This window comes from Chenopodium album, chromosome 15, assembly GCF_948465745.1.
Source record: "Chenopodium album chromosome 15, dcCheAlbu1.1, whole genome shotgun sequence".
In the NCBI taxonomy this organism is placed as follows: Eukaryota; Viridiplantae; Streptophyta; class Magnoliopsida; order Caryophyllales; family Amaranthaceae; genus Chenopodium; species Chenopodium album.
The window spans coordinates 51,055,656-51,069,059 of NC_137848.1; the positions used below are offsets into that span (position 1 = coordinate 51,055,656).

Consider the following 13,404-nt stretch of genomic DNA (forward strand, 5'->3'; position numbering starts at 1 on the left):
TGTATTATACGGAGTATATGAATATGTGATACAATATACGAGTAACAAATAAAGAAAAAGGAATAATTACTTATATAAGATAATGTACACAATTACATCATACACCATATTATTATTTTTTTAGGTAACTCAAAATTCTCTTTTCATCCATTTCTTAACTTCTAGGTTGATATACATAAATTCTCAAGATTCTATCTTTGCTTGGATTATTAATATTATTTTTACATTTTTAACCCTTTGCTTGGATTGTTTATTGTCAAGCTCCTAGAATTCTATAGAATTCAAATGCAAAACAGCAAAAAGGCCATCAAAACATCCACAAATCACAAGCCATCCACACAAGTCCTACTTGAATATATACACTATTATTATCACTAATATTATCTTGCTATTAGTGATTTAGTTCACTATTATCACTAATATTCTGTGAGAGTGAGGAATAGCTCAAGTGGTTAGAGCTCCCTCCCGGTTCCAGGACATCTTGGGATCGATTCTCACCCCCGCCCTTTGGCTCTCTAAACACCAAAAAAAAAAAATCACTATTATTCTGTTTGAACACTCGTTTGTGAGTTTGTTGTACTCTCTTATGCTTCGTATAGTGAATTTTCGAGGGTTTTTCCTCTATATATGAAGTTTCTTTTTCAGGTTAAAATTGCATGTGTGTTTTTTTTTTAAAAAACCAAAATTGTGTGTTTGTTATATTTAACCCTTTTTTACATTAAGATGTCACCAGAAAAAATATAACATCAATGCCTTCCTAAATTCCTGATAAATCAATCTCATAACTCGATCAAGACAGTGAAATCTGGTAAATATTAGACTAATATCAAAGAATTTTATTCAATTTCATCCAAAAGAAAGATTGGATGTACCAGATTGTCTACAGAATTACAAATTATTACTACATGATGAGTTTGTTTTTTGGACAAACTGCCCTAGTTGTTCTTACAAGAAAATCTTTACAGAACTGCCACTGCCTCCTTTTGTGAGACACCATTCGGCTGGACTATGTTCGATGCTAATGCATTCGGCTGGTTCCCTTTGCTTGAAGCAGCTAGTGTTTCATCATCATGGGGACATGATCTCCCGCTGCTATGTACAAGGTCTTTAATTGCAGTCTTCAGTTCCTGGTCCTTCAGCAATGTTTCTAAGGTAACATGGGAACCTACAAGTTGAAATTTAGAATCATGATTATTTGACACATAATTAACAGATGAGAAATGCAGCTTAGTAGACAGTAGTCAAAAGCGCGAAACAAAGTAGTCTGCCAAATTACAAAATGAGCAAGACTTTCATTCTATTCATAAATTTAGCTTCATTTCTTTTTAAAAGTTCTAAAAAATCAACAATTAGGAGCTTAAACATACGGAATCTCCAGTAATGTTTCGGATTAGTGGGATCATTGATTGTCTCCTCAGTTGCAGGGCGTGTTGTGTAATCAGTTTTCAAGGCCAGTAGATCCTGAAAACAAAAGGTTGACAAGTTCTTGACGTCAAATGATAATCCATCGCCTGGCTATAATGACAGCATGAAAAGAGGTCTATTTGTACCTGGAGAGGGAAAATAGCCCACATTGAAGGGGCTTCAACATGCTGGCGTATGATAAAATAAGCGATTTCTGGTGTGCATTTGCTGGGTGGTAGCTTATTTGATCCCACTACAGTCTTGAAAAATCGACGTCTTCTCTCTTCATCTTCTTCCCACCAAGCACGCATAGTAGAGCAGTCATGACACGATGGAGCACATACCTGAAACAAGCAAAGCATGTTCCAGTTACAAGTTTACAACACAGTAACAAACCTTTCAAAAGTGTTACTTCACGTTTCTTTAGGTTGGATCACATAAATATAACAGTGAATGGTAAATAAATTTAAATCGTTTGCCTAAATAAACAAACAAACAGAAAATTATGAAAGGATGGTAAGGGATTGAAGAAAAGATAAATGTGGCTAGATTGTTATATAAAGGGTATTTCCCATATCGATAATAAAAATTCTCCAATGGCATTTACTTGCATAAAATTAGTAATGGCGAAAAATAAGTAATAAACCCTAATGTTATACAGAGTAAACATGTGTATTGTATTTGGTAATTATCCCAATTTTCAACATTGTTTGGTTCCTTTATTGCAATATATACTCCCAAAGATCACAAAACTGTTTCTTCAACTACCTTAATCTTATAGTAAGTCAATTCCATACCAGCTATAATGGTGTACATAACTTTTCATAGAAGAGGAGGTTATAGACGACTTACTGTCATATAACCATATTGGGAAGGAATGCCGAACTCCAAATCAGGCTCATTTGGCATACGCTGAATCCTTAAGCCAATTAATCCGAGCTCTTGCATGACCTGCATGAATTATAATTAGTAACAAAGGTGGTTACTCTAGTACACAGAGATGAAATTAGCCAAGAAAGTTAGGAGTCCACTTACAGGATGAACACAAGAAGGAATCATCCCCAAATCTTCACCACAAGCCAACATATCTGATGAATTCAAGAGGGCTGGCAGGGTTTTCAGAGCATTTTGACGCCAAAGATTTTCTTGCCGTTGGAAATAATAATCATAATACAATCTTCTCATAACATTTTTACTGTGTCAACAAGACTTGAGTCAGAATATTTACAAGCAATCCTCATCATGTCACATGTATTCATTTTGGGTAAAGAAGATGTACTCTTTGCTGAATTATGTACTCTTGGCTGAATTATGTATCAGGCTGAATACAATTGAAAGGTACCCACTATTTTAAACAAGATAGAAATCAAGAAAGGAACAAAGGTCATCTATCCTAATTTTATCTTCTTTCAAGCACTCAACTTTTGGTTCAGAAGTCCCTTCCTATAAGGCCATCTCTTCTTATATTATCTCCTCGAATGGTCTTGTTTAGCTCTCTAAATAGTACACCTTTGTCCCCATATAATAGGCCACAATTACCAATTGACTTTTTTAAGGAATGGAACACAAAAGGTATATTTCCTCTCAAAATCCTCAAAAACCATGCCACACATCTGTAAAGAATTGCTCCAACTATGATGTGTGAATGTGTGATGTATCAGGTTGTGGGGGCAATACTTTTTCACTGAACCAATATATTATAACAAAGTGCTTGTATTGGAGCTTTTCAACTTTCAAATAAGTTGGACATTGAACCATTAAAAATAAAAATAATAATCATAAAGGTGAACCACACTGGGTTGTGTCTTATAACAATTTCAACAAATTTCAGCTGGACAGAAAAACTTCAAGTTACAGGCTTAGTAAAGAACAATATATCTGAAGGCAGGGATTTGCTACCTGTGATCATCTAGATCTTTAAAACTTGTAGTGTCCTCGAGATTGAAACGAGGATAGAATTTGCTAGCATCTTCTGGATCTCTGATCAGAACTATATTCTGTAAGATTTAAATTCAAATATGAGAAATTACTCAGAAGCAAAGCACACAGAAAAAAATAATTTAGTTTGCCATCATGCTTTACCCGTAAAAGATCAAACAGATTGTGCCTTAGCTCGGCTTCAGTTCCAAGCAACAACGATTTCCCAGTGCATTCCTTGAGCTTGGAAGCTATCTTCTTCTCAGTGTTGCAATCTTCCTTAAACTAGAAAATAATTAATGTCAGGCACAGAAAGCATTGAACCGTTTATACTTGGACTAGAGTTGAGACAGTACACCCACAGAAAGGGGAAATACTAGCATCACCACAGATAATAAAAACTGTTCATTAGATAATTTTTCTGCTTATGCTTCTCTATCATAACATACTCCAGATCCTCCCCTGAAGTATCCTCTTCACTAAACCTCCAAAATTAATCTATGTGATATAGTAAGTCAACACCATTCTATGTTTGGAATTTGGAAGAATGATAATTCTTGTAAATAAAAACTATTAATCTCCTACTTTGCAGTTCACACTTTAATCAGGTCATCAGTAGTCCTGAAATGCATTTGGTCATAGAGAATGGATGACAAAAGAGAGACAGAAGAAAGAATAGCGGAAATGAAATTCTGTATTACTGAAAAAATGTCAGAGCTACTGTACTTGGAAGCAATAAGCCAATAGAAGATGCGTGCCTTGAATTAGAGAAGGCAACATCAGGAAAGTGGACAGTATCTGCAATTAGGGTCATCAAAATTTTGCTGAACAAAATTGATAAACTTTTTTTCCAGGTTCTGCTTTATCAAACTAAAAGCCACAACAGATTTGAAATAACATCCTATTCAGCTTGCCAGTAAGCAATTTGCTACCCAGCCAATTGAATATAGCTCTTAGTCACCCAGTGCCACCTCCAAAAGCATATATGGAAGACAAGAGAAACTAAGTAATAACTTCAGCTACTACAGGAAGACAAAAACTTTTTCAATGATACGGGTGTCTCTTTTTAATCAGCACAACAAGTCTTTTGATGCTTTGTCCAATTTTTATTTACTATTGTGTTTACTCAATTGCAAATTTGCAACAGAGCATGCCCAAGTAATTTTGAAATGTTTGATCAATTACAACTGTCACCTGGACGGTCAGAGGGATAAGGAAAGCTAGAACTGAAAAAATTCTAAATATAGAATACCTCAAAATGCCCCTTATGACATTCGTTTAGGAAAAGAGCTGCAACAACTGACCAAGAAGAACCAAATTTCTCCTGAAAGAAGAAATTGATAATAATATTAGGAACTACACATATAATAATGCATGGATAAGAACTACATAAAGAAGGCAAGAGATAAGTAACGAGAAATTCTAACCTCCAAAAACTCTTGTCGAATGTATGGACGACTCAACCGGTCAAAGTCCCATATCCCCTCTTTTTCAAGCTCTTCCTGTAAGCAGACAATATTCACTCATTGGACAGCCACAAGAATGCTGCAATATGCTAAATAAGGCGTATTGATGGTATATTAGAAGATATCTATGGAGAAAGTTTTCTGCTACCTGGCTCAAGGGAATTGATGGTCTGAACTTTCCAACTAGTCCAGTCATAGCATGATCTGGCATTTCCCAAATTCTAAAGAAGCCCAATATATGATCAATTCTATAAGCTGTAAAGTACTTCGCCATCTAAGATAAAGGACAGAAAAAAGAGAAAGTTCATCATTAAAAACCCACGCGGAGTTGGAGAGTGCTAGTCAGTACAGTAATACAAGTCTTAAAACCTGAGTCAAACGAGCACGCCACCATCCATAGTTGTCTTTTGACATCTCTTCCCAATTATAAGTTGGAAAACCCCAATTCTGCCCATTTTTATCAAAATAATCAGGTGGTGCACCAGTTGATGTGTTCATCCTAAACAAATTTGGGTAGACCCAGGTGTCGACACTATTTCTGTCCACACCAATTGGAAGATCTCCTTTCAGCACTACTCCTTTTTTCCTTGCATATTGAGCAGATTCTGACAGCTGCAATAACATTATCTCATGAGAAAACCAGATCCAGATTTCTTGTTGATATAGCATAATTTGGGAACAAAAAATTATTACTCACCTGTAAGTGCAAATGAAATTGTATGTAATAGTGAAAACAAATAATGTTGTAGTGGGGACTGTCTTCTGAGACAAGTTTCTCAAGCTGCAGAATCAGAAAACCTCTGTTAATTTTTTGGTAACAATCAGATAGTAGCTTTTATGGACAAAATACATCAACTAAGCCTCTCAAATTTCCATCACACTTCATACTAGCCCTAAAAAGCACCTTCTAATTTAAAAGCAAATGGAAACAACCAATTACTAAGCAAAAGTAGGGTTACCTTCTCTTTCGAAAATTCGGAAAAACGGCCCCACTGACTATGATCTGAGGTTTCAAAGAAATCCCGCAAAAAACAGAAGGCTGCATAAGGTTTCAGCCACTCCTTTTCATCAAAAATAAGGGGTTAGGCCGTTGATAGCAGGAATGAAATAAACAACGGATAAGAAATTCTCAGATTAATAAATATAAACCTCGTTCTCAGAAAAGAACTTCTGAAAAGAACTAGACTTGAGTATCAGGTCCTTTTCCAGGGTGAAAATCTTCTTAGCAATGGAAAGCTTGGTAGCCATTGTAGCATCATAATCAACTTGCTGCAGTCATTGAAGAGACCAACCATTACGCACTCATTCTTTTTGAGATCAGTAACTGACAATATTACTGCACAAATGTATCCAGTTGCAACATGTGAAATGTTCACACCAATCTAACACCATACACTCAAATATCAAAGGGCACATTTGAGAGAAAAAGAGCATACATAATGTCTCGACAAGATACTACATTGCACAGCTTTGGGTTTTAGGGATAAAAGCCTGACCCAAATTAATTTGAATTTAGGACATTTGTTTCTTATTAATTAAGCATAACTTTGTGTGCATTGCAAAAGCCAATTGGGACAAACAAAAAGGAGCGGATGGATTAACTTCAGAAAACATATGCCACAGCATAAACAGGGTTATTATCAAGAAACAAAACACTAATTATGTGCCAAAGAGTTGTGAAACATGGTTGCCAGTCCAAATATTAAGTTTGACCGATAAATCCAGCAAGTGAAGCTAACATTGAAATGTAGTTTCAGGGCTTTTGACACATCCACTAAAATAAAGTCTAAAAAATATAATCATATACTATGTACTTCTGAAGTTCTAATCAGGGAACACTCTTAAATTTTTCAGCTACTTCCCATCAGTTTAATTTAGAGAGTACCTTTAAATCCAGTCTTTCTTTTTCCTTCTCAATCTCAAGCTGCAAGAATAAGAACAATCGCTATTTGTTAACAGAACAGAATGACAAAATAATCGCTGGATTCAAGGTAGAAGTTGTAGTGAATTATATAGTTTACATATTTGAAGCACCTTAATTTCTTCAGGAATTTTCTTAGAAAGTGCTTGAACTCTCAGATACAAGGGATGCAATGCAAATACAGACAGAGAGCTGCAAAACATAGAGAGAAAAGAAACATTTTTATATTACTAAAAAAACCAGGTGCTTCCTTAAAATTAATGAATACAGGTAAAAAAGAAACAAAGAAACAAGTCCCAGGAAGCTTATTGGCCAGCATGGCTAAAACACTGAATAGCAGAAATATCATAATGCCAAACGAAAACATGATGTTGCAAAATCAACCTTTCACGCGCAGACACAAAAATAAAGACCTGGATAAGTAGTTGAACCATCAAGAATCAAGCCTAACCTGTAAGGATATGAATCCCACCACATTCCATGTACAGAGGTGTCATTGATCGGCAAAAGTTGAACTAAATGGAAGCCTGAGGCAACAGCCCAGTCAACAAGTAACTTCAGGTCAAGAAACTCCCCAACTCCGAGATCATCTTCTGACCGAATTGAGAACATAGGGATTGCCATGCCAGATCCTCGCCATGGCATTTCCTGACATTACAAGCCACCAATGCTGTATAAATTCTCTAGACTGATATGACATCTAAAAGATTCCAGTGTACTAATTAAGAGCTTACCCTCATCATCCCATCTGAGAGGAAGATATATCTTGCTTTATTACTCAATGCTTCCACTGAAAGCTCTCTATTTGACCCTATCTCAATCGCAAACTTTCCAGCCTTATCATATTTCCCATATCTGTATGTGAGATAATAGCTAAGGAATTGAAGAGAATAGAAAATTGGGTTAGTAGCAACCAATCTTTATAACAGAAAACACGATGTAAGAATGCGGTATCCAGACCCTTATCGGCAAAACCCTAAGGAGGCCGTTCTAAAAACCTTCAAAAGGATATTTTATAGGAAAATCCTCTTTTCCCATCAAACAGTCTGCCTGCCAAATAGATTCACCAGCATAACTGAGCTTTAGAGCACCCTCGGTCTTCCACTGCCCCAGCTTTTGAGGACTGCCTATCACATAAACCTGCAAATATAAGCAAAAGACAATCAAGTTCTGATACATATTGCGACTCAAACAGAAAGAAAAAAAAGTCTAGATTACAATGTGCAGACAAAAAGCAATAACCAATTGCAAAAGGGGGGAAATAGGACTTACAGATGTCCCTTCATCTATGTTAGGACAGCAAATTTTGAAATGTACGAGGACTGAATCTGTTCAAGACAATCGAACAACTAATTTATCAGAAACGGGGGCAAAAATAATGCAGACAATAGACAGAGAAAGAGTTCAGAAGCAAGAAAAATACCTTCAAGACTTAATTCATTCTGTAGGACACCAAGGGGTCTCTCAATGGTCAAGCTTAAGCTATTACGAAAGATGACATCCTTGAATGCACTACTGAAAGGTAGAGTATCTGAACCAGTCTGGATGTCCAATACCAAATATAATTAGTAATCACTTTTGGGGGGATAAAAAAAATTTATGAAAATGCCAAATCACCTTCTAGATACAACATTAGTCAGCTGACAAGATTGACCAAATAGCAAGGCAGGTGAACTCAGAGCTGATGGTAAGAATAGTTACTAAATTTACGGAATATGAATGAAATTACCAGTAATTATATTTTCAAGTAATGATCCAAGATACTTTTTTTAGATTTATCTGTGAATTTCCATCGATTATTTTAGTGAAAGAATCCTTCATGTCCTAGAGTCCAAATTCTCTAGCACACTCTTTTCTTTTCTTTTCTTTTCTTTTTTCCCTTTTTGATATGAAAGACTTCAACCTTGAAACGGGGCCAAATAGCATTATCATGAAAATTAATTAACCGTCATTCAATAATGATATTGACACTAGAATAATCTTTAAGTACATAAGAGGGTTATTGCTCAGTATATCAGTTTTGAACTGCAGTTACATACTTATATTCCTTTATTATAATAAACTAAGCATTATATTAATCAGTAAAGCACAACTACTTAGGATAACATATTAACATCTTGATAAAAAAAAAAAAAAAACATAAAACACATATATTCACAAAAACAATAATCATTAAAAAAAATAATAATAAATAAATCTTTTGGCATTTAAAAGCCAAGCTCATATAATAATATTCAGTAGTATTTGCATACAAGTATATATTGAGAGGGTAAAACCAAGTATATAGAAATGATGTATACCTGCCAAAGATCATGAAACTCAACAATTTCTCCATCCTGTATGCTTGATGGCAGCAAAAGCTTCCTCCTCTTCCCCATTTCCCACCTCAGAACATTCTTATCATCATCCACTACATAGTAAGAGTATTCACACTCGAACCCACTCGGAACTTCAATGCTCCCACCCCATATGAGCTCACTACCTTGACTTATAGGACTCAACAACAGACCCCTTCTCACATTCCATGAACCAAGTGACGGAACTGACCCACAAACAAGTAAGCTCTGACCCCATTGAGTAAAATATGGTATTCTGAAACTGACACTCACTGATTTGATTGCATTTTCACTGGATAATATTCCCAAATTCACCATTTCTCCTAAAACCAGAAATCTTCAGCTTTACTACCAATAATCTAGCATGAACCAAATGAAGATTGTCAATATATAATTTTTGAACTTAACTCAGAATTCAGATTTCAAAGTGGCATTCAGAAAAGAAAAAACTGGTGTATTGTATACAACGCACACTTAATCACCTCAAATCACACAAAAGATGACATGGCAAAAGTCTAAAAGAAGCCAAATTGAATATAAATAGCAATAATTTCACAATTTTTGGCAATAATTGGAAATTGGAACATATACATTGGAAAAATGTTGGAACATATACATTGGAGAAAAGAATAAAGAACTGATCATTTCCCACCAAAATCACCAGTAAAATGAAAAAAAAAAAAAAAAAAAAAAAATTAAATTCCATTATAATTGACAAACTATATTGTGAGAAAAATGAATTGATTTTTACCCATATTGTAGTAGCTAGACAAAACCCAATAAACCCCAGAAAAAGAGGATCAGATTCTCAAAATGATTGCTGAATATTCACTAAAATTGAACACAAAAAAGTGATGAACAAGATTAAAATCTAATCTAATAAGATAAAAATCAAATAATGCAGGAAAAAACTAATAAAAAAAAAAAAACAAAAGTGATGCTTACTTAATCACCTTTCTTTAGAACTGAACCCAGTAAAGTTCTCGACTTTTAAGGGTGTGAAAAAATGCAGGATTCATAACATATTACCATATAATTATAAATAAAATGCAAAATAGGGAAAATCTGGGAATTCAACAAGATGTTACCTTTATTGTGGTACAATGACTGAAGATATTATTTCTTTCTTTTTTGAGCTAAAATTCCAATATTTTGAGGGTATCATAAATTAAAATAGTGTTCTTGCAAATTAAAAATAAAAATAAAAAGGTATGAAATTATTGAAATATCTCGTACGTTGGGGATATCAATAATTAGCGAATGGGGAGGAGAGAGAAAGAGAGAATGACTCCAAAACTTCAGAATCTCGAATTCAGAAAAATAAATTAATTAGTTAAAATAATTGAATAAATGAACGGTTGAAAGCAAAAACAAACGAAAAATAAAAAATAAATAAAAAAATAAAAAGAAAGTGATTTTTTTGATGAAAAAAACGTGAAATGAAGGTGACAGGTGTAGTGGGAGTGTGAAAGTGAGTGAGATAATTCTTTGTTCCTCTGATTATGGAGTCTTAATCTTGAATTCGTCACTTTAGTCAACTATTAAAGTGTAATTAGTTGATGTATTAATATGGTATTAATTTAATTAGGGGGAAGATCTACCCTGAAAGCTATTAAACCATGATGTATTAATATGATATGGCATTAAATTAATTAAGAAATAGTTCTACATTAGAAGCTTCTCAATACTCAATATTAAACAAGGTTGTTCCTGATAAACAATTAAATTATAAGTTCGTGGCAAACTTTATATGTAGATCCATAAAAATAAGTTTAAAATATTGTGTTTAGCAACATTCAAGTGAAGAGAACATAGTGTTTAAGTAGAGATTTATTAAAAGACACAATAAATAAATTAAAAAGAAAGAAAAAATTAAATCTTTTTTGAAATTATTAAAATGTTCTAGCAATTAATAATAAGAATTTCATTGATAACACAAGTTAATCAAATCAAGAAGGCAAAAGAAAAATGATACAATAGCATTATTTGTATATGTATTGTACTTCTAATACTCCGTAGCAGGACATTAAGTTTTGAGCCGCTTCCTCTGGGGATCCTATCATAATATTTTGACTTTTACTGTACTACACTTTGTATACTTAGGCTCCGTTCACTTCACTTTATTTTGTTGTACTGAAATTATTTTTACTAAACTGAAATTATTTTTGCTGAACTTAAATTATTTTTAATGAACTGAAATTATTTTCGCTGAACTTAAATTATTTATACTAAACTGAAACTATATTTGCTGAACTTAAATTATTTTTACTAAACTAAAATTAATTTTACTGAATTGAAATTATTTTTGCTGAACTAAAATTATTTTTACTGATTTTCTATTATATCTCTTCTATGAAAATACTGAATTTTACTGAAGTGAAATTATTTTTACTGAACTAGACTTATTTTTACTAAACTGAAATTATTTTTACTGAATTGAACATATTTTTACTGAAATAAAATTATTTTTACTAAACTGAATTTATTTTTACTTAATATTATTTTTTTAAGGTGAATTAAATAGGGTCTTACAGTCATGAATATTAAAGGCACATGGTTAAATGTTATTTTTTGGGGCAAAGACTAGATCCAAAGAGTAGCATTCGGCCCATCAATATAACTAATCATAGATACAAGAATTTTGATCCTCTATCATATTTGGCCTCAATCACCACATTTATTCAACCTATGGACACGTTACACATGAAATTTTGTAATTATTATATCAGATGTAGAGAGTATTACTAATTTACTATCTTAAAAGGTTATAGAATTTGCAATATCCATAACATTTTATAGTCTTAAAACTATAAAATGTCATCATTTGTTAAATTAATGTTAAGAAATTTCACATTACTTGAAGAGACAAGGTAATCAACTTACTTAAATCTAGAAGAAATATCTTCCTTAGACGCGCAATCACCCCTCACGCCTTAGACCAAATGCCTAACCCTCGCCGCATCCACCACCTCCATGACCACCACGGCATATCGGCACCTTCACTGCCACAGTGCCACCCCTCCACAAGCCTATTTCTATGACTTTTTCCTTTTAGAGGGGTGTTAGGCCCATAGGTCAAGCATTTCACGTGATGTGCATGATCCAAATTTTACTAAATTACGGTCAACCCACAAGATATTATGATTAATGTGTGATCTTAATCAAATCCAAATTACACGTGAACAATTATTTTTTTATTAATTTTTTACAATAATCTATTTTTTCATTAGCTCATCTCAAATATTTGAGGCATACAACGTCGATTTTTTTCTCTTGGATATTTATAATTTCTCAATATATTGCATGTAACAAGTTGACTTTTAATGTATTATTAAATTCAACTTGTTGCATGTATTAAAAAATAAGAAACTATGAAAAGTAATCCTAATACCTAGATGCAATACTTTATAAATTTGTAACATGAATTATATTGAAATTATCAATATTCTCGTGCTAGTTATTTAATCGTGTATGATCTATTTGAGAACATATAGCCGAAATTGCTACCCTAATTTCAATATGCTGAAGTAATTTTTTTCTTCTAATATTTGATTCCCTTAATACAATCGTCATTTCATAAATACTATTAACTTAACAAACTAATGTCTCAAAAGCTATATTAACCAAACTATTCATTTCACCTCAAGTACTCATGTCATATTCTCGATATGAGTATGGATATAAGGATGCGTTCTCTTCACTTAAATTTAGTTCAACTTAATACATTTGGCCCAATTAAACCTAATTAAGCATGATTTATATGATATATGTACACCTTAAGACCTTAACCTTATTAGCCCTGAAGCTTATTATTACAGGGTTAACAAACGCGTCTTACACTTTATTTTGGACCAAAATCACCCAAATTATTTACAAAATAGTCAAGTTAAACACTTAAACATGATGATATGTGTCTATTACAAGTACTCAAGTCAAAGTAAGATATGGAGCAACTCAAAATACAATTCATCTAAAAGATGGATGATTAAGACACATGGAATAAATTTTTACAAAGTTACTAATAACAAAACATACTTTGACTAACTAATATTGGCAATTACAATTAAGGAAACAAACTCTCTCCAAAAGTTCAAAAGCCCTTCTAAATCTAATCTATCCTCATTTCACATTGAAAGATAAAAAGCATTGTTTTACCGTTAGAAAAAGATGGAAACTTGTAAATATAGAAATCTTTATAATACTATTATTATTGTTGTTGTTGTTTGCAAAAATAGAATATATGTTTTTCTTTTTTTTTTCTTTTTTTTTTTTTGATAAATTGTAAAAATATAATATTGGTAGTGTCAGATTGTCAGAACAACCAATTTCTTTATTTAAGGTTTCCAAGTATACGCAAAGC

The 13,404-nt window shown here is 33.1% G+C and overlaps 1 protein-coding gene across 1 annotated transcript; it reads right to left on the reverse strand.

Annotated features, from left to right (window-relative positions):
* Window positions 1-806: 806 nt before the first annotated feature.
* On the reverse strand, window positions 807-10,343 carry LOC145583312 (4-alpha-glucanotransferase DPE2-like). The gene is made up of 23 exons (XM_081640539.1): window positions 10,133-10,343; window positions 9,009-9,403; window positions 8,132-8,249; window positions 7,981-8,036; window positions 7,718-7,848; window positions 7,443-7,566; window positions 7,160-7,356; window positions 6,822-6,900; window positions 6,673-6,711; window positions 5,937-6,056; window positions 5,747-5,848; window positions 5,485-5,568; window positions 5,157-5,399; window positions 4,936-5,061; window positions 4,749-4,823; window positions 4,574-4,645; window positions 3,487-3,606; window positions 3,304-3,401; window positions 2,440-2,599; window positions 2,257-2,355; window positions 1,551-1,748; window positions 1,368-1,461; window positions 807-1,165 (listed from the first exon to the last, which is right to left on the reverse strand). The coding sequence occupies exons 2-23, from the start codon at window positions 9,360-9,362 to the stop codon at window positions 960-962; spliced, it is 2,895 nt and encodes a 964-aa protein (XP_081496665.1). The 5' UTR covers window positions 9,363-9,403; window positions 10,133-10,343; the 3' UTR covers window positions 807-959.
* Between the last annotated feature and the right edge of the window lie 3,061 nt (window positions 10,344-13,404).

Coding starts and splice junctions, on each gene's coding strand:
- LOC145583312 (XM_081640539.1), bottom strand. CDS start 9,362: ATGGTGAATTTGGGAATATTATCCAGTGAAAATGCAATCAAATCAGTG. Junction 4,824..4,935: donor CATCAATTCCCTTGAGCCAG/GTAGCAGAAAAC, acceptor GTCTGCTTACAG/GAAGAGCTTGAAAAAGAGGG. Junction 1,462..1,550: donor GGGCTATTTTCCCTCTCCAG/GTACAAATAGAC, acceptor TTTTGTTTTCAG/GATCTACTGGCCTTGAAAAC.